General features: G+C 47.8%; 1 protein-coding gene across 16 annotated transcripts in view; it reads left to right on the top strand.

Moving 5' to 3' along the window:
• DYSF (dysferlin) overlaps positions 1-18,078 on the top strand; it is a 228,349-nt gene that overhangs the window by 30,256 nt on the left and 180,015 nt on the right. For all 16 annotated transcript variants that reach the window (XM_047781803.1, XM_047781796.1, XM_047781799.1 and 13 more), the window contains exon 4: positions 16,096-16,201. In XM_047781803.1, coding sequence (XP_047637759.1) covers positions 16,096-16,201 — 106 coding nt within the window. The remainder of the gene's footprint in view (positions 1-16,095; positions 16,202-18,078) is intronic.

Below are 18,078 nucleotides of genomic sequence, written 5' to 3'. Positions count from 1 at the left end.
GTCAAAACACCAGGATCAAAATAATGCTCACTTTTGACCACGGTAACACTGGCCAGCTTCACTACACAGTAATACTGGCAGGGTGGCCAGATTCATCCAAAAAACATATAGGCCAGCGGTTAAGTTTGAATGTCCCAAATGTTGCACGAGACGTCCTTACATTAAGAAATGACCCATTGTTTATCTACAGTGTACACTTAACAGGAAATCCTGTACTTGATGTGGCGACTCTACCCCAGGGCGGCTGTGCACCCAGTCTCCCTTCAATCAAGCAGTACAGAAGGACACCCAGATTTGCACCAAGAAGCAGCTAGAAGGCATATTACTGCCTGCAAAAAGCGTTCCTTTAGGCGCTCGCATAGCATTTTCTTCGGGATGGTGTCATTCACTCCCATTCTATCAGTGACCTGGTGACTCTATAAACTGGGGCACTGAGGGTTCTCTCAGCCTGCCTGCCCCTGCCCTCCCCTCTGGGTCGTCAGAATGGTGTCTGCCATGACGAGGACCCAGGAGGCACCTGGAACACTCCTCCAAGCACCGCTGCTCCCCATCCTTCCTCATCAGCAGCTCATCCTCCCACCCCCATATGGGGCTCCCTGAGCCGGCCCAGCAGAACGAGTATGGACTTTGAGAAGAGTCTAGTGTCAACAGCCGTGTGGCCTTGGGCAGGTCACCTCAGCTCCCTGAGCCTCTGTTTCCTTACGGAGTATCAAGTGCAAAAGCACATCTCACGACCTGTCAGAGGCTGTCCGTGTAGAGAGCAAGTTCCTTCCTCCATGTACCACTTTCCATGGCTCCCTTGTGCTGCCCTCCTGCTGCCTCAGCTGCTTGAGCCCCACTGACCCAGCTCGTCCCCATCAAAGGCTGCTCTCAGCCAGCTGTAGTTTCAAAAAGACTCATTCATACTGAAGTGCTGGTGGCAGCCTGTGGCTTAACATTTTGCTCTTTTTTTTTAACCTTTAAAGGTGATGAAAATGTTTTAACTTTATTTTTTTGTTTTTATTTTTTCCATTTTAGCTGGTTTACAGTGTTCTGTCAATTTTCTACTGTACAGCAAAGTGACCCAGTCACACATGCATATATGCATTCTTTTTCTCACATTATCCTCTGTCATGCTCCATCACCAGTGACTAGTTATAGTCCCCAGTGCTATACAGCAGGATCTCATTGCTTATCCATTCCAAAGGCAATTTTTTTTTTATTAAAGTATAGTTGATTTACAATGTTCTGTCAATTTCTGCTGGACAGCCAAGCGACCCAGTCGTACATATATACACATTCTTTTTCTCATATTATCTTCCATCATGTCCCATCACAAGTGATTGGATATAGTTCCCTGTGCTGTACAGCAGGACCTTGCTCCTTCTTAGGAACAGAGGCGCTGCCTCTTTATTCCCCAGCCTCTGCTTGGACCCAAAAGGAAAGTGATAATGGTGAGGGTTTAGGTGCCACCGCAGGCTGTGAGAAGATATCTTGGGAAAGTTAAGTCTTCCTGCCACAGGTGACTATCTCCTGTGAGGCTGTTGCGGAGCCTAGAATAGGTCTTGGGGCCCCCAGGGTGGAGGTGAGGGTGTCCTGGTGCCACCTGGGCTTAATCTATTGAGAAAACATGGGGGTTTCCGGGGAGAAGCTGCACATGATTCCATCACACTCAGGGATGGATGGAAGATGGCAGAGCTGCCTGAGGGGTGGGGCCAGCTAACTGCTGCGTGTCACCCACACCTGGAGTGTGTTGATATGGTGAGGGGTCCCATCCTGGCAGGAGTGGGTGGCCTTGGTTCCTGGGTTGTCTACATAGCTAAACAGGGCAGTGGTGGTGGCTGGCATGAGAGTAGGGTCAGAGGCTTCTCTCAGGAACCCCACTCTCTGCAGTGAGTCTCATTCTGACCCTCTCTGTGACCTGGACCTCTCTAAACTTCTGTTTCATCATCAGGACAATGCCAATGACAGCACCTCCATTGTCAAGTTGTGACGTTTAGGCAAGATAATGTATGGGTGTCAAATGCCTGCCCTGTGTTTGGCACATTGAAGGTGTCCAGTATGTGGGGGCTTTTGCTAGTAACAGGATCCATGTAGATGCATGTAGACAAACCATGTCAGGAGTTCCTGTTGTGGCTCAGTGGGTTAAGAACCCAGCGCACTGTCCCTGAGGATGCAGGTTCTATCCCTGGCCTCGCTCAGTGGGTTAAGGGTCTGGTATTACGTAGGTTGCAGATGTGGCTCAGATCTGGTGTTGCCATTGCTGTGGTGTGGGCTGGCAGCTGCAGCTCCCATTTTATGGACTTCCATATGCTGCGGTAAAAAGAATCAGAAACCACGCCCACGTGTGAAGGTACCGCAAGCGCATGCGCGCTGTGGACACATGCTGTACCTGCACGTGCACCACTATATTGCATAGTATGTGCATACATTCTTTTCTTTAAAAAAAGACTAAAAAACCCCCACTAAAGTATAGAATTATAAGTAAGTATGTTATAAACATAAGTAGGTTCCATTTCTAAAAGATTCTTAAGCAAAAAGTGCAAGTTCCCCCATCCAATCCTTTCCTTTCCTCCGGTGGCATCCACTGTTGACCATTTGGTACAAAACTTTGTCGCATTTTGCAAGCATCTGCTTACATACAAGGGTATACATTTCCTTACACAAAAATGGAGTCGTGCCATATATATTTGTCCCCACCTTGCTTTTCATCATTTTATCATGGACGGTTTTCCCAGGTCAGTGGGTATTGACCAATCCCATTTTAACAGTTGTGTGGTATTGCACAGTATGGATGCATCATAATTTGTCCCACTGTACCTCATTGATGGGTATGTAGTTTCTTTCCAATTTCTTTCCCGGCCCTCCACTGAACGTCTTTATTCAAATGTTTTTATGTCCTTATATGATGTTTCCTTTAGGATAGGTCCTTAGAAATGGGATAATATTTTCATTGATTCTGCCAAATTGCTTCTCAAAATTGTTCTCCTTATTTATGTCCACCAACAGTGTAAAAAAAAAAAAAGGTTCCTGTCAATTTTTCATTTTTCGCTAGTGCCATGGGAAAAAAAGGTCCTTATACCTTGTGTCTCCTTGATTGCTTATATATTTTTATTTTCTTGCTTTATTTTTTTAGGGCCGCCCATGCAGCATATGGAGGTTCCCAGGCTAGGGGTCGAATCGGAGCTACAGCTGCCGACCTACACCACAGCCACAGCAATGCCAGATCCAAGCCTTGTCTTCAACCTACACCACAGCTCACGGCAATGCTGGATCCTTAACCCACTGAGGGAGGCCAGGGATGGAACCTGCAACCTCATGGTTCCTAGTTGGATTTGTTTCTGCTGCACCACAATGGGAACTCCTCCTTGATTACTTATAAAGTTTAGCATCTTTCCATGTGTTTATGGGTCATTTGTGTTGCTTCTGTCAGTTGCCTATCTTTTTATTTTGAATTGCTTGTATATTTCTTACTAATTCATAGTTTGATTACTTGAGAATCTAATTCATAGTTTGATTATTTGGGAATATTAACCCTTGGTTTGTTTTATGTGTGGAGGGTGTTTTCTTTCTGCTTGTCACCTGTCGGGCACTTTGTCCTGATGTCGTTCTTACAGAAATGGATGCTGTCCAGATGTGTGCATGTGTACATACAGTTAAAAAAGGCAGAGAGGCAGTTTGCTGTTGCTTGAAGTTGGGGAAAGTAGGCTTGAGTTCAGCCTCCAGGTTTCAGCAAGCCAGCTGGCAGGACTCCCATTCTGGAATCCTTGGGAAGCTGTTTGGGGGCAGGAATATTTACAGTTCACCATCGCATTGTTCTCAGCCTCAAGTCAAGTGTTGACCAGATCCCTGTTTTCCAAGGATTTTTATAACTATATTTTGTCCTGGATTCTGTCCAGGACAGCCTTGGGTTTCAGAATAGTTTTTCTTTTGTCTTTCTCTGGATTTAAATGGAAAACTATTTAGAGTTACCCTTGGGCAGCCCCTGGGGAAATCAGATACTGGCAGGAAGGCTGCCAGAGGCCAGGTGGGCTGGTGTTTGTATGTGTGAAATGACGTCTAGCTCTCCCTCATTTCCTGCTCCTTATGGCACACAGGGCTGGAGGGGGCACAGCTTAACATGTCTCCTCACCGGCACCCCTGAGCCTCGCCTGAACCTGTGAGCATGTGTGTGTGTGTGTGTGTGTGTGTGTGTGTGTGTGTGTGTGTGTGTGTGTGTGTGTGTGTGTCCTGCCAGGACAGGGGCTCTCTGACTTTCCTGTTGGGCCGACTCACTGAGTCTAATGAGGAAGGTGCGGCTGAGTCAGTGATGAATGGATTTGAGTTGTAATACATATATTTTTAGTTGACATGTTTTTTCTTAGTTTAAAAGATAGAAGGGGAGAAACTGAGAAACTGACCAATGGAGGAGCCCCTTCTGGAGCTTTAGGGGAAACAATTTTTCAAATTTACAGAAAAGTTTCAAAAATAGAACAAAGAACATCCACACATTCTTTTTTGTTTTGCTTTTTTAGGGTGGACCTGAGGCACATGGAGGTTCCCAGGCTAGGGGTTGAATCAGAGATGCAGCTGCCAGTTATGCCATAGACACTGCAATGCCAGATCTGAGCCCTGTCTGCCACCTACACCACAGCTCACGGTAGCATGGATCCTTACCCCAAGGATCGAGGCCAGGGATTGAACCCACAACCTCATGGTTCCTAGTCAGATTCATTTCTGCTGTGCCACGACGGGAACTCCAATCCACACATTCACTTATTGCTAATGTCCTATCCCATCAGCTTTATATGATTCTTTCTCTTTCGCTCTCCTTTCCCTCCTTCCTCTCTTTCTCTCCCTCCCAATTTGAGGGTACGTTATACTCATTATGACCCTTTAGCCCTATATACTTTTGTGTCTACTTCCTGAAAGTAGGGATTTTTTTTTTTCATAATTGCAGTGCAGGTATCAACTTCAGCAAATTGAACACGGTTGCCATACTTCTATCTAACCTACTGTTTGTATTTTGATCCTTTCAATGGCCCAGATAGTGACTTTTCTAGCACTTCCCTCTCCCTTTCGTCAGTACAGGATCCCCAGTCCAGACTCCCACCTCAAATTTTGTCCTCATGTTTCCATAGCCTCCTTTACTCTGAGATAGTTCCATAGCCTTTGTCTTTTATGACCACTTACATTTTTGAATAACACAGTACCCCCACTTTAAAAAAATAGAATCTTCCTCATTCGTGGTTTGTCTGATGTCTCTCTCATGATTAGAATCATGAACAGATTTGGTCACTGGCTGCTGGCTGGGATCCGTCAGAGGCGTGTTGTGTTTATCTCAGGGTCCAGAGGCATGTGGGGGTCCCCCGTTGGTGATGTTCTTTCAGTCACCTGTCGAGGTGTTGTCTGATTTTTCCACTCTCCCTTTACTCTTCTTTCCCCCCTCGAAGTCTGTTAAGAGACACTTGAAGGCTCTGCAAATAGTCCGCTCTTCATCAAAATGTCCCCCTGGACATAGCATCTGCAGGTGGCTCCTGACTGATGCAGGCTTTACCGTGATGGCTGGAAACTGGTTTCTCATTGCCGGCAGGCTCTTCACATTTACCAGCCCGGGCTGTGTAGCCTTTCCTGCAGGAGGCTCTGATGGTGACGCTGGTCTGACCCCACCACTGTCACATCTGGATCCTACCCTGTGCCCGACACTGGTCACCGGCCAGCCACACCCTCACTGGCGTCTCCCCGCTCGGCCGGTATGTCATCCAGAGTTGAAAGACCTGTTTCATCTCCTCCATCCTTCAAGGACAGCGCTAGAGTCAGGAAAAAGTCTGTTCAGGACCTGGTTTATTCTGTTAGGAAATCCTCTTGAGCCACAGTTGCTCTTTCTCTGAGATTTTAAGAGGCTCATTTCTATTCTACCATTAGGAAATCTCACCTCTTAATGTTATTTTTTTATATTCATGTTGAATTTTACTTTATTTAGAAAAGCAATATTGTGGCCCCTCTTTCCTACATATGATATGACAGTGGCCCTCAACACAGTCTTGTGGGATAATGTGTGCAGAGAACGGGGAGATGGTGAGTGGGGTGACATTTACCAAGTAACGTCCGTGTTCCAGGCACAGTTCGGGCTGTTCGGTATGTGAACTCAGATTTTACAAGAACCCTCTGAAAGGAAGTTTCCCTGTGGCACAATGGGTAAAAGATCCAGGATTGCCACAGCTGTGGTGAAGGTTGCAGTTGCAGTGTGAGTTCGATCCCTGGCCCAGGAACTTCCACATGCCATGAGTGCGGCCAAAAAAAAAAAAAAAAAAAAGAGAGAGAGAGAGAGAGAGAGAGAAAAGAACCCTCTGAAGTTCTTACATACTTCTTCTGAAGCTCCAACAGTGCATGAATGGTTGTCCATTTTGCACAGCCAGCATCCCCAGAACCTACGACAGTGCCTGACCCATGTTCAGTGCTGACTACCTATTTGTCAAATGAATCAATGACTTTTACAGATAAGGAAACAGGCTCAGAAAGGTTAGGCAACTTGTGCTCAGCCACACAGCTGTCACATGGCAGAGCTGGGTTTCCGGCCCAGGTAGGATGACCCTGAGAGCTCTCCTTCATCATCAATGATAAATTCTGACTTTTGGAAGATAGCTGAGAGGAAGAATGTCTCCAAAGTGCTGCTATAGACAGAAAGGTCCAGTGTGAAAATGTTGGGAGTGACCCAGCGTGTGAAGACAATGGTTGGTGTGTGTGGCGCCCTAGAGTCTGCCAGGGTGGGGGGATCCCATGAACCGAGCAGAGCAGGAACTGTGTCTACCAGCCTTCCTGGGCCACCTGCCTTTGGGTATTGGGGGAAGGGACTTGTCTTACATTCTCTCTCTCTCTTTTTTTTTTTTTTATCTTTTTAGGATCGCACCCAAAACACATGGAGGTTCCCAGGCTAGGGGTCCAGTCAGAACTATAGCTGCCGGCCTACGCCACAGCCATGGCAATGCCAGATCCCCAATCCACTGAGCGAGGCTAGGGATCGAACCTACATCCTCAAGGATCCTAGCTGGGTTTGTTAACTGCTGAGCCATGAAAGGAACTCCTCTTTCTTTCTTTCTTTTTTGGTCTTACACTCTCTTCTCAGTCAGTGTCGCTGTGAGTGTCACCCACTTCTCCCTCTAACTGCTCCCTGATCCAGCCCCTAGCACCTGGGGATGTTGTCTTTTCTGGGCTGATACACCCATTCATTCTTCAGCTCACAGCATCATTGCATAGGGGAGGCCTGGGATAACTGATGGAGGGCCTGCCATCCCCTGCAGGTGCAGAGACCACTTTGAGTGGAAGAGCTGCTCTCTTAGGCTCCCTGAACCTTCCCCGCCACAGGCAGGGCTGTCTCTCTCTGGCCGGCTGGCTTCTCCAGAGGTTGTAGCCAGCTGCCACATTGCCAGACCTGTTCCCCACACTAAACTCTTTCTTCCTCCCTCTCCTCAGGACCCAGACGTCAAGGCCACCCTCTGATAGTTCCACATGCGCTCCACTAGACCTCCCAAACCCCTCTTCGTAGGAGAGTGCAGCCCATCTATAAAGTACAATCACTGTGCTCTTTAAAATGACCATTTGGAGTTCCTGTTGTGGCGCAGCGGAAATGAATCCAACTAGGAACCATGAGGTTGTGGGTTCGATCCCTGGCCTCAGTGGGTTAAGGATCCAGTGTTGCTGTGAGCTGTGGTGTAGGTCACAGACACAGCTCTGATCTGGTGTTGCTATGGCTGTGGCAGAGGCCAGCAGCTGTAGCTCCAATTCGACCCCTAGCCTGAGAACCTCCATATGCTGCAGGTGCAGCCCTAAAAAAAAAAAAAGACATTCACCCATGATCTCCCCAACAAAAGCTAGCAGGCTCATGTTTAAAATGTAGGTTTTGTTATTATAATGAATATTAATATTTAATAATAGTTTATTATTATTCAGGTATGGTGAAGCCAACAAATCAGGAGATGCTTGCCATTGAGAGGATAATCTGTTGCAGTACCCAAGGGGAGGGGGCATGTCACACCATGGGGGCCACAAGGGGAAGAACCAGAGTCAGTCAGGAGGCAGGCAGAGTGAGGAGAAAGCGTGGGCAAGAGCATTTACTGCCGTTTCCTCGAAAAGAGCGGGCAAGGCAGGGTAAGTTGGTTTAGGATTGGCTACTTAGAATAACTTCGGTAGCCTCTAGTGGGGTGTCTGGAGTTGTGTGGTACCTGGCCCTGGGGTTTTCAGGGCTGGAGAATGTGGCTGAGTTGTGAGCACCCCCTAGAGGATGTTGTGGGTTAGGGTTAGGGTTAGGGTTCCGTCTGCATTTGATTGGTTTGCGTAGGAAAGTTGCTATTGCAGGTGAGTCCTTTACTATCTCTAGGAATGGGCTGGCCCTGGAAGGGAGAGTCCTTCCAGAGTGAGCAAAGCCTCAGATGTCAGAACAGCAAAATGCAGAATCTAAAAAGACATGATTGGAGTTCCTGTTGTGGCTCAGCAGAAACAAATCTGACTAGGATCTGTGAGGTTGCAGGTTCCATCCCTGGCCTCCCTCAGGGGGCTAAGGATCCGGTGTTGCTGTGAGCTATGGTGTTGGTCGCAGACACAACTCAGATCAGATGTTGCTGTGGCTGTGGTGGAGGCCAGCGGCTACAGCTCCAATTTGACCCCCAGCCTGGGAACCTCCGTATGCTGCAGGGTGGCCCTAAAGAGACCAAAAAATAAAAAATAAACAAAGACATGATTAATACAGCTTGGAATTAGATTTTTTTTAAAAAAGGGTCAAACCCGATCAAATTTGTAGCATGGGCTCCTTTGTCCATGGATAAGCCAAACCAAGGATCTTTTTGTTTCTTTCACCATGTGCTCATGGAGCTCTCAGGTGTGTCAGCTGGTACAGGATAGGGTCTAAGGCGAGGCCTCAGGAGTCTGGCCTGTCTGTTATCGTGGGAAATCACACAAGTCAAAAGGCTTTCTGAGTCCCATCTGTAAGGTGGATTGAACTAATACCAGTACCTACCCCCACAGGGTTAGTGTCAGTTTAGCCACGGCTGCATGTATTATGGGTAGAGTGTTCGGCACCTTTTCTAATATACACTCAGAGACGAAGCAGATAGCTCTTAGTGGAATGTAAGTTTCATGAGGGCAGGCTCTGACTTTTGTCGGATGTGCTAAGTATTTGTTGAATGAATAAATTATAAGATTTTAAAAGAATTTTTAGGAGTTCCCACTGTGGTACAGTAGGGTTAAGGATCTGGGGTTGCCACAGCTATAGTGTAGGTCAAGGCTCGAACTGGATCCCTGGTCCAGGAGCTTCCATTTGCTGTGGGTGTGGTCGAAAGAGAAAAAAAATAGTTTTTATGCTTTGTTTTTATTCTTTTATTTATTATTATTATTATTATTATTTTTAGGGCCTCACCCATGGCATACAGAGGTTCCCAGGCCAGGGTTCGAATTGGAGCTGCAGCTGCTGGCCTACACCACAGCCACGGCAATGCCAGATCCTTAACCCGCTGAGTGAGGCCAGGGATTGAACCACCGTCCTCATGGATATTAGTCAGGTTCGTTAACCACTGAGCCACGACAGGAACTCCTATGCTTCGTTTTTAAATTTAACTTTCGAATTGGAAAAAAAATTTTAAGGAGTTATAAAAGCAGAAACTATTATTTTAAAATGCAGCACAGGAATTCCCTGGTGGCTCAGCAGGTTAAGAATCCAGCGTTGTCACCACCTCGGCTGTGGTTATAGCTGTGGCATGGGTTCAGTCCGTGGCCAGGGAATTTCTGCATGCTGTGTGCGTGGCTAAAAAAAATGCAGCCCAAGTTCTCCCTTCTGTCCAGCTCTCATCCTTCTCCCATAGGTAACCACTCTTTGTTTCTTCTATATCGCTCTTCCCTTATTGCTTAAACACCGGTATAGTTCTTACTTCCTCTTTTTTACATAATAAGTAGAACATTTATTTATTAAAATAGATTTATTGGGTAAAATGCTCGTAACAGTTACCATCTTAACCACTTTTAAGTGTGTATAGTTTGGTGGTATTAAATCCAATCACGTTGTTGTATAACCATCACCACCATCCATCCCCATAACTCTTCATCTGTAAAAATGAAGCTCTATATCCATTAAACAATAACTGCCCATTATCCACTCCCCCTACCCCAGCCTCTGGAAACCACAATTATGCTTTCTATCTGACTCTTATTAAAAAGAGTTATTTTAAAAAAACTTTGTTTTTAAAAACTTTGTTTCTTTACTTAATGTATCTGGAAGATTTTCCATATATTATAAATCTCCTTTTTTTTTTTTGCAGTTTTAAGACTCATGATATCTTATTTCATTACTTTGAAAATTGGCACATATATTATAAATCTATGGTGTACCTTCCCACTATTTTTAATAGCAGCGTAGTGTTCCATTGTATGTCTATACTTAACTTACCCCTCTTCTATATTGGCCATTTGGGTTGCCTCCTGTGTTTTATTGTTACAATGATGTAAAATGGCCTGAAGTTTTAAAATAAAATTGTTTAAATGACTGGAATTCCTGTTGTGGATCAGTGGGTTAAGAACCAAACACAGTGTCTGTGAGGATGCAGTTCGATCCCTGGCCTTGCTCAGTGGGTTAAGGATCCAGCATTGCCACAAGCTGTGGCGTATATGGCAGATGTGGCTCAGATCTGGTATTACTGTGACTGTGGCTCGGGGTAGCAGCTGCAGCTCCGATTTGACCCCTAGTCCAGGAACTTCCATATGCCACAGGTATAGCCCTAAAAAGAAAAATGATGTTTAGCTTTCTTTGTGCTTTGTTAAAATCAACTTACTTGGCCACCTTAATTCACTCCTTCCCACTTAAGGCTCAGATTTGGAGGTCACTACCTCCCACTTCTGATAATACAGTAACCTACCAATTGGAAGGCGAACTTGGGAACAAGCTCTTTTTCCATGAGGAAATATGTGTGCCCTGTCAACACAGACACTGCTTTGACCTTTCCTTCCCTCCCCCAGGCTAATTCCCGATTTTGCTTTCGGCCCATTGGGATGACAGCCGCTCCTTCGGCCCCACACTTCTACTGCCCCCACATTCCAGTGGCTTCAGAACACAGCACAGCCAAGAGGGATGACCAGGTCTGGGGAGGCTGGACAGCATTTTTCTATCCGTAGGCTGCAGGGGCAGGGCAGTGTCAAGGCCCACGTGGTTTCCTTCCTGCTGGCCAAGGTACACATACTTTCAGAGCTGGCTGGGAGGCACCTGGTGCAAGACCCTTGAATCCCGGCTGCCACTGATGGGTACCCACGCAGTGTGGAGCATCCCTGATGTCCAGAAGGCCCCTGGTCCCCAGGGTCTGTGTCTCAGCCTTGATCTCAGGATGGGGCGGATCTCCTCAAGGGTCTGAGAGGCCCCCTCCCTCAGGTCTGATCCCCCTGAATAACACCAGTCCTCTCCATCCTCCGTGAAATGAATGAATGAAGAGCGGCCTCAGATCCGTCCCCCTTCCTTCCTTTCCCCTTCCCCGTCCCCTCCCACACAGTTGGGCGGGGCTGCGCATTCAAGGGACGCTCTGCCTCTCTGGGTGGGACTTGAACTTGAGCTCACAGCCTGCTTCTTAGGCTCAGGCACAGGTAGCCTGCCTCTGGTCTTTCCTGCCAGCGGAGTGGGGGCTGTGAAGGGACTGACCCCAACGCAGTCTGGAAAGTAGGGGTATTTCTTGGTTCAGCAAGACGTTTAAGGGAGGAAATGACAAGCAGTCTTGCTGGCCACGGTTGCTCGGCCACTCGCCCAGAGGTGCCTGGGCTGGCAGGGGTGGGGCCGGCATTTCCTCCTGCATTTCCTCCCATTGTTCCTGCCCCGGTTCCGGGAATTCTCTGGGCAGAGGGCTGGGCGGGCAGCCTGCGGATGCGGGTGGTGGAGGCTGGGTTTTACTCTGTGCACCCTGACCCTCTGTGGTCTGGCCACAGCCTTCCGGGTCCAAAGCCAGAGCCTGGACTGGCCACCTAGTTGTATGCACCGCCAGGCCTGCCATGCTCTGCTCACCTGACTCCCCTGCCTCCTGCAGCCCCAGCTCTTGAAGCCTCAAAATTGCCTGGAGTTGCCACGAGGAATCTGGGGACTGAGTTTTTCAACCAAAAAACAATGCAGGAGGCTGCAAATAAGAAAAGGGTTTATTTGGGTTCTTAAGAATGGTGATTCAGGAGACACAAATCAGGTAACTGTGAGAGTGTTGAGAGAAAGAGGGCTTATAAAGCAAAAAGCCAGGAGATGGGTAAAATTACCTGGTGAGACGTGTGATCGACTCTGAAAGTATTTGTCCTTAAGGAATCACAAGTGGTTTTAGGGTAGACTCCCATGAGTTCTTTTAGGGTAAGGGTCCTATAAATCATTTGAGTTTCTGGGAGGTTTCTGAATGACTTCATTAAGTCAGAAGGTCAGATTCCATCCAAGCCCAGATGTGTCTAAGTCACATTTCATTCCTGACCTCCCAGTTCCATTTTAGAGAGCTCTCTTATCGATACTGACTCTATTTTGATTTTCTTTTCACAAGTTCCGGGGCAGAGTCCACCATCTCTACCTGCTCAAGCAAGTCCCACTGCTCTGCTGCCTCAGTTTCTCAATGTCCTGTTGTTACCCAGAAACTGGCTTTGCCTCTTGGTGGGTATTGAGCCAAAAAACGGAACAAAGTCAAAGATTGGGAGCGGAAGGATTTATTATTACAGCAAGTGAGGAGAGCACTGAGGGTCTTTCCCAAAGTAGTGTCTCCCAGAATGGCAAAATCGGCAAAATTGAGGACGTTTTAAGCTAAGGGTACTTGCATATTCATGAAAGGGCTTGGGCAGTAGGCGGAGTCCAAGCTTTAGTAGATCAAGCTTGAGGGGCATCATTCCTTAGATTCCAGTGAATCTGGTCGTTGAGCATCTGAGGGGGGACATCAGTTTTGCAAAACAGCTCAAGACAGGGCTTTAGGCTAATCTTTACCATTGAAATAGAACTGAGACTCTTCACGACTGATCTGCTATCTTTGCTATTGTTACTTCTCTTGCCTAATAAGTTTGTCCTTTTATTTTCTTAAGACCTTGAGACCTGTTCAGGGACCAGCATTGTGGCCAGGCTTAGATCACAAAATGATTTAGGACAAAAATGGCTTCTCATGTCAAGAAAGCCATACCTGGGAGTTCCTGTTGTGACTCAGTGGTAATGAACCCAACTAGTATCCATGAGGATGCGGGTTCAATCCCTGGCCCCTATCAGTGGGTTAAGGATCCGGTGTTGCCGAAGGCTGTGGTGTAGGCTGCAGATGCGGCTTGGATCTCATGTTGTGGCTGTGGCGTAGGCTGGCAGCTACAGCTCACATTCAACCCCTAGGCCTGGGAACCTCCATATGCTGCAGGTGCAGCCCTAAAAAGACAAAAAAAAAAAAAAAAGAAAGATATGCCTGGTTTTCCTTCTCTGGGGATCCCTTACCTTATCTGCTTACAGTGTGGGCATTCTACACCTACAGTCTGGGTTGTTTTTGACATTGCCGGGGTTGCAAGGACATTCCAGTCAACATACGGGTGACAGGGGTCTTTCCCTTGCTGGCTCTGGGATGGAGACACCCAGGAAGGCCTGGTTTAGTAACTTATGGACAAGCCTGCTCTATTCTGTGGACAAGTCCAAATGCTACAAAATGTGATTCCTAGGAGTTCCCGTCATGGCTCAGTGGTTAACACACCATGAGGTTGTGGGTTTGATCCCTGGCCTTGCTCAGTGGGTTAAGGATCCGGTGTTGCTGTGAACTGTGATGTAGGTCACAGACATGGCTGGGATCCCGCGTTGCCGTGGCTGTGGCGTAGGCTGGCAGCTACAGCTCCAATTAGACCCCTAGCCTGGGAACCTCCATACGCCGATAGAGCGGCCCCAGACATGGCAAAAAAGACCCCCCCCCCCAAAAAAAGTGATTCCTAGATGTATTTGTTTATTTTTATTTATTTATTTATTTATTTATTTATTTATTTATTTATTTATTTATTTATAGCAGCTGATTTATTTATTGATTTATTTTTATCACAGTAAAACATACATAACAAAACTTAACCATTTAACCATTTTATTTTTAGTTTTTTATGGCCACACCCGTGGCATATGGAAGTTCCTGGGCCAGGGATTGAATCTGAGCTGCAACTGTGGCAACGCTGGACCTTTAACCTGCTGTGCACAGGGGGATCACCCATTTAACTTTTTTTTTTTTTTGTCTTTTTAGGGCTGCACCTGTGGCATAAGGAGGTTTCCAGGCTAGAGGTCGAATCGGAGCTACAGCTGCCAGCCTACACCACAGCCACAGCAACCCCAGATCCTAGCCGCATCTGAGACCTACACCACAGGTCAAGGTAACGCTGGACCCACTGAGCAAGGCCAGGGATTGAACCTATATCCTCATGGATACTAGTCAGACTTGCTTCTGGTGAGCCACACGGGAACTCCCTCATTTAACTTTTTAAAATGTACAGTTCAGTGGCACTGAGCACATTCACAATATTGTGGAACCATCACCACTGTCCATCTCCAGAACTGTTTCATCTTCCCAAACTAAAATTTGGTACCCACTAAATAATGACTCCCCCAGCCCCCAGCCCCCAGCTCCAGATAACCACTAATTTGCCTTCTGTCCCTATGGATTTAACTACTCTAGGTCACTCATATAAGTGGAACCATATAGTATTTGTCTTTTTGTGTCTGTCTTATTTCACTTAGCATAATATCTCTAAGGTTCATCTATGTTGTAGCAAGTGTCAGAATTTTTTTTCCTTTTTAAGGCTCAGTAATACTCCTTTGTATACAGATACCACATTTATGTATCTGTTTATTTGTTGATAGACACTTGAGTTGCTTCCACCTTTGGGCAACTATGAATAATGCTGTTATGAACCTGATGTACAAATATCTCTTTGAATGCCTTATTTCAATGCTTTTGTATATTTACCCAGAAGTGGAATTGCTGAATCATGTGGTAATTCTATATTTAATTTTTTTGAGGAACTGCCATGCTGTTTTCTATAGTTGCTGCACTATTTTCCATTCCAACCAGGGGTGCTCAAGGGTTTCGGTTTCCTAATGTCCTCACCAACATTTGTTTTTTGCTTTTGTTTTTGTTTTTTGGTAGTTGTGATGGATGTGAGAGATACCTCATTGTGAGCAGTTTTCATAGTCAGCTAATTAGATCAAGATTGAAGCTTTATTTCATAAGTCATCAAAACTCATATTCAAATCAGTTGTCACAGAGGCCAGTAAAAGGAAGGTTCTAGGTAATAGGTGTGCCATTTATCCATCAGGAAAAAAAAAAAATTAAGGTCATTGTTTGTGTCCTGACAATAACGCACAGGAAGCATGCTGATGTCCAGTGCAGGCGCCAGGCGACATTTCTGATTGACACCGGCCACTCGCTGCCCTGATTTCCCGCTGCTGCTGCAGAATGCAGTCTGCTCATTTCCTAGCTTAGGGCTGCAGCCTCTCCCTGGCACTCGCCCTTCACTCACCGTCACATGGTGATCTTCTCTTTCCTGAGAGCCCATCTGTTTTGGGGCCCCCTCGCCTCAGTCAGAGATGTGGCCTCAGGTGTGTGTCGGGTGACAGTCCTGGGCCTCTCTTGGAAGTGGGGCATGCCTCCCCTGCCCCAATTTTCTTTTCTCTCCATCCCTGATGACAGGAAGGTCTATGTATTTTTCACTTCTTATCATTGGTGGTCCGGGTCTGGGAAACCAGTAGAGATGGCCCGTGTGGCCAGTTAGGCTGTGAGGCAGAGGAGCAAAGATGTGATGGTGGAGAAACTGCGCTGCTTTCAGGGGAGGCTGATCTGATGGGTTGTTCAGGCGGGCAGGGTGGCGGCGGGGGTGGCAGGGCTGGGCCAGAAGAGGTCAAAGGGCAGGGACAGAAGGGATCGAAGGTGACCTTGGGGGAAAGTGTCTCTTATCCTTCCTGTGCAGGGATGGGGCCTGGCCCTCCAGGGATGGTGAGGGGGTAACCGGGGCAGGGGTGAGGGGCAGCCTCGAGGGATCCTAGGTGTTCCAGGCAGATCAGCTTGCCGGCGGGGTGTCTGTCAGATGGTGGTGGTGGAGAAGACCTGGGCACATTTGGCTGGTTGTCTTCATTCTCCTTTCCCCTCTTCTCAGGTTCCTGGGGGAAGCCAATGTCCCACTCCGGGAGGTCCTCGCCACCCCCAGCCTGTCCGCCAGCTTCAATGCCCCACTGCTGGACACTAAGAAGCAGCCCACAGGGGTAAGTGTTCACTGGCCTCTGCATCCGGCCCGTGTCTGTCTGAGGCCTTGCCTTCTCGACCCAGTGGTGTGTCAGAGTCCAGCTCCCAGCAACCAGGCCTGGTCCTCCCTGGCCCTGGAGCTTGGGGTGCCCGGGAGGGGCTGGGGGTAGAAGGGGTGGGAGGGGGAGGGGGGAGCCCCACTTTCAGGGCACAATCAGCCTTACTTCCATTCAGCATGTCCCGGGGTCACCTCCCCCACTGGAAACCCCATGTCGTGCCAAGCATCCCATCTCCCTGGAAGCCCTTCCTCACCCTGCAGCCCCCTTCCCGGGATCCAGAATGGCTGAGTCATCTGGGTCACAGACCAGAGGGAAGAGAGGCAGGCGTCCCCTCTTCTCCTCCTCCATTGTCCCTCCTGCTCTTCCCAGGGCTCTCCCAGTCCTCCCGGACAATTCCCAGATCCCTGGCCTCCCGTTATTTTTAGTGAGCTAAATATACCCCGCGCAGTTATTTCTTCATGGTCAGTAGAGTTCCTGACCTTCCTCTGAGTCAGCGCCACCTCCCAGAATGCACTTGGGGGGAAGCATCACTTTGGAAGTACTTCCTCCCAGCGGGGCCCTGGGGCACCTCTCAGAGGGTGGCTACCTTGCCCCATGGCTCGAGTGCACGTGTGTGTGTGTGTGTGTGTGTGTGTGTGTGTGTGTGTGAGGTCGGGGGCACTTGGCTGGCTTGGTGAGTCAGGAAGTGGCTGTCTGGGCAGAGCTCTGGAGGGAACCACTACAGGGTACTGGGAGCTGGAGCAAGAGTGACTGAGCAAGTCACTCAATGGATGGGGGTCTTGATGGGACCATGAGGCAGGGGGCACATCTCCTGAGCAGTCAGGGCTGGAAGGGACTTGAATGGACCCCTGGATCCCTGCCCATCCAGTGTGGGAATTTTCCCCTAAGGTGTCTTAGGCTGGGCAGTGATGGCAGGGCAGCTCCCATCTGAGAAATGCCCTTCTTTCCTCAGGCAGTGCCTGCTGGTAGACTATTCTGCAGGGTTCTCTGAGCTGGTCTCTATCACCTTCCGAATCTTTTTTGTCCTCCCTTTGAACTCTTCAGAGGGTTTTTGTTTTTGTTTTTTTGACATTTGCATAGATGCAAATAATTTTATTCACGTGTGAGAACAGTTTTTGACTAGAGAAAGTTTTAAGGCCACTTAATACAAGCAGTTTCTTGAACTCAGATTTGAGTTTTTAAAAATCTGTATTCAAGCTCTGGGTATTTTACTTATGGAATTGTGTATAGTCCACTTCTTTCTGCACAAAAGTCAAATACTCTTTGTAGTTCCTTAATTCTCCATTATTTTGCTGTTTCAACATGGTTTTGTACACGCAGCCATGTCATTACGAGTCTCAGGTTACATTTCTTTCACTCTCAGCCTTTTTTGAGCTTCATTTTTCTCTCGTTATGTAGTCGAGTATAGCTTCGGGCTGTAGGATTATCCTTGCCAAGGTCCACAACAACTACCTCCCTAGAAAATGTCACTCTTTTTAAGGGTCTTTTCTGGTTATCAGCAACTGAAGGTTGGGAAGGGCTCTGGGCTACGCCTTCCAGGGATCCGGAGGACCCCAGAGCTAGCTCTGGGGACGCGGGCGCTAACCGAGGAGGGGTAGGCATTGAGGCAGCTGGGGAAAGAGGACTTTTAAGTTAGGGGATCTGCTCGGTGCTTCTCCACTGCATCTCAGGAATGGGACCATCTGCTTTGCTGTGTGTCAGGCCCCCGATGCCTCCAACCAGCCTTTCTAACCTCAGCCACTCCAGCATCTCTTCCCTCTTGCTCTTTGCGCATCCACGATGCTCCTGTTTCCTGCTAGTCTTCCTGCCCCTGCTCCCCTCTGAGCTCAAAGGCCCAC

This window comes from Phacochoerus africanus, chromosome 5 (genome assembly GCF_016906955.1).
Source record: "Phacochoerus africanus isolate WHEZ1 chromosome 5, ROS_Pafr_v1, whole genome shotgun sequence".
Classification (NCBI taxonomy): domain Eukaryota; kingdom Metazoa; phylum Chordata; class Mammalia; order Artiodactyla; family Suidae; genus Phacochoerus; species Phacochoerus africanus.
Note: the sequence above shows the minus strand (reverse complement) of the source record. Positions and strands in the feature narration are given on the sequence as shown.